This window comes from Glycine max, chromosome 18 (assembly GCF_000004515.6).
Source record: "Glycine max cultivar Williams 82 chromosome 18, Glycine_max_v4.0, whole genome shotgun sequence".
NCBI classification, from domain to species: domain Eukaryota; kingdom Viridiplantae; phylum Streptophyta; class Magnoliopsida; order Fabales; family Fabaceae; genus Glycine; species Glycine max.
The window spans coordinates 49,077,494-49,078,567 of record NC_038254.2 but is presented as its reverse complement, the minus strand read 5'-3'; the positions used below and the strand labels follow the sequence as shown (position 1 = coordinate 49,078,567).

Genomic DNA, 1,074 nt, shown 5'->3' with positions numbered 1-1,074 from the left:
TTTGATTTTAATAAAACTTTTAAAATTCAATTCACTTCAACTTATATATATATATATATATATATATATATATATATATATATATATATATATATATATATATATATATATTGATTTCCAATGTCACTCACTCATCACTCACATCCTTCATGCTATATAAACATGTGTTACAACAGCAACTACGTCCCCTACCAAATTCAAAGCCAGTTACACCTTTCATTACCCTCTTCACAACAGTACTTTTTTTGCAAAGTTAGCATCTAGCACATGGAGTGCATCAGTAACCCTACCCCTTGTGAAGGGTCATCATCATCTTCCAAGCACTCCAACAAGAGCAATAAGGAGAAAAAGGGTGTGAGGAAAAGCAACAAAGGTGGAGGAGGAGGAGGAGTGAGGCTTTCCACTGATCCACAAAGCGTGGCAGCAAGGGAAAGAAGGCACAGAATCAGTGACAGGTTCAAGATCCTTCAGAGCATGGTCCCTGGTGGGAGCAAGATGGACACGGTTTCCATGTTGGAGGGTGCCATTCACTACGTCAAATTCCTCAAGACACAGATTTTGCTCCACCAAGCGTTGATAGACTTTGTAGATGTTGATCATCATGAGTCTCCACTGTTCCTCCCCTCAGAGTATAATAATTTCCCTGATGAACACTCCATTTCCCTTCAACAAAACCCTTCTTCATCAGTTTCGGTGCATTCTCATCATAATCAGCAGAGTTTACCACAGTTACCACTGGCACAGTGCTACTTCCAAGGTGAAGAAGATTTCAACACCTTTGATGCCATGCCACTATGAAATATATTGCTAGCTTAGTGTCTTTATTTAGTTTTTTTTTATATGAACAATTAGTTTTGTTAAAAATATTAATGTTGGAGGGATTTTAACATACCACTTCTCTTCCTTTCTTTTTTTTATTTTCGATTATTGAATTAATCTTATATCTACTTTATTCTTTATTTAGTAATGTAGTGTTGATATATATTAGCTGTGAACTTGTAATGAACTGCGACATCTTATGTGAGTCACTGAGTTGTATTAATGTGTAGATCATGCATGTGATGTAGTTCTTGG

The 1,074-nt window shown here is 36.1% G+C and overlaps 1 protein-coding gene across 1 annotated transcript; it reads left to right on the top strand.

The window, feature by feature from the left end:
* Window positions 1–201: 201 nt before the first annotated feature.
* On the top strand, window positions 202–1,074 carry LOC113000114 (transcription factor bHLH140). Its single transcript, XM_026126640.2, has one exon. It carries the CDS (start codon window positions 268–270, stop codon window positions 796–798), a length of 531 nt encoding a protein of 176 aa, XP_025982425.1. The 5' UTR covers window positions 202–267; the 3' UTR covers window positions 799–1,074.

Coding starts and splice junctions, on each gene's coding strand:
- LOC113000114 (XM_026126640.2), top strand. CDS start 268: ATGGAGTGCATCAGTAACCCTACCCCTTGTGAAGGGTCATCATCATCT.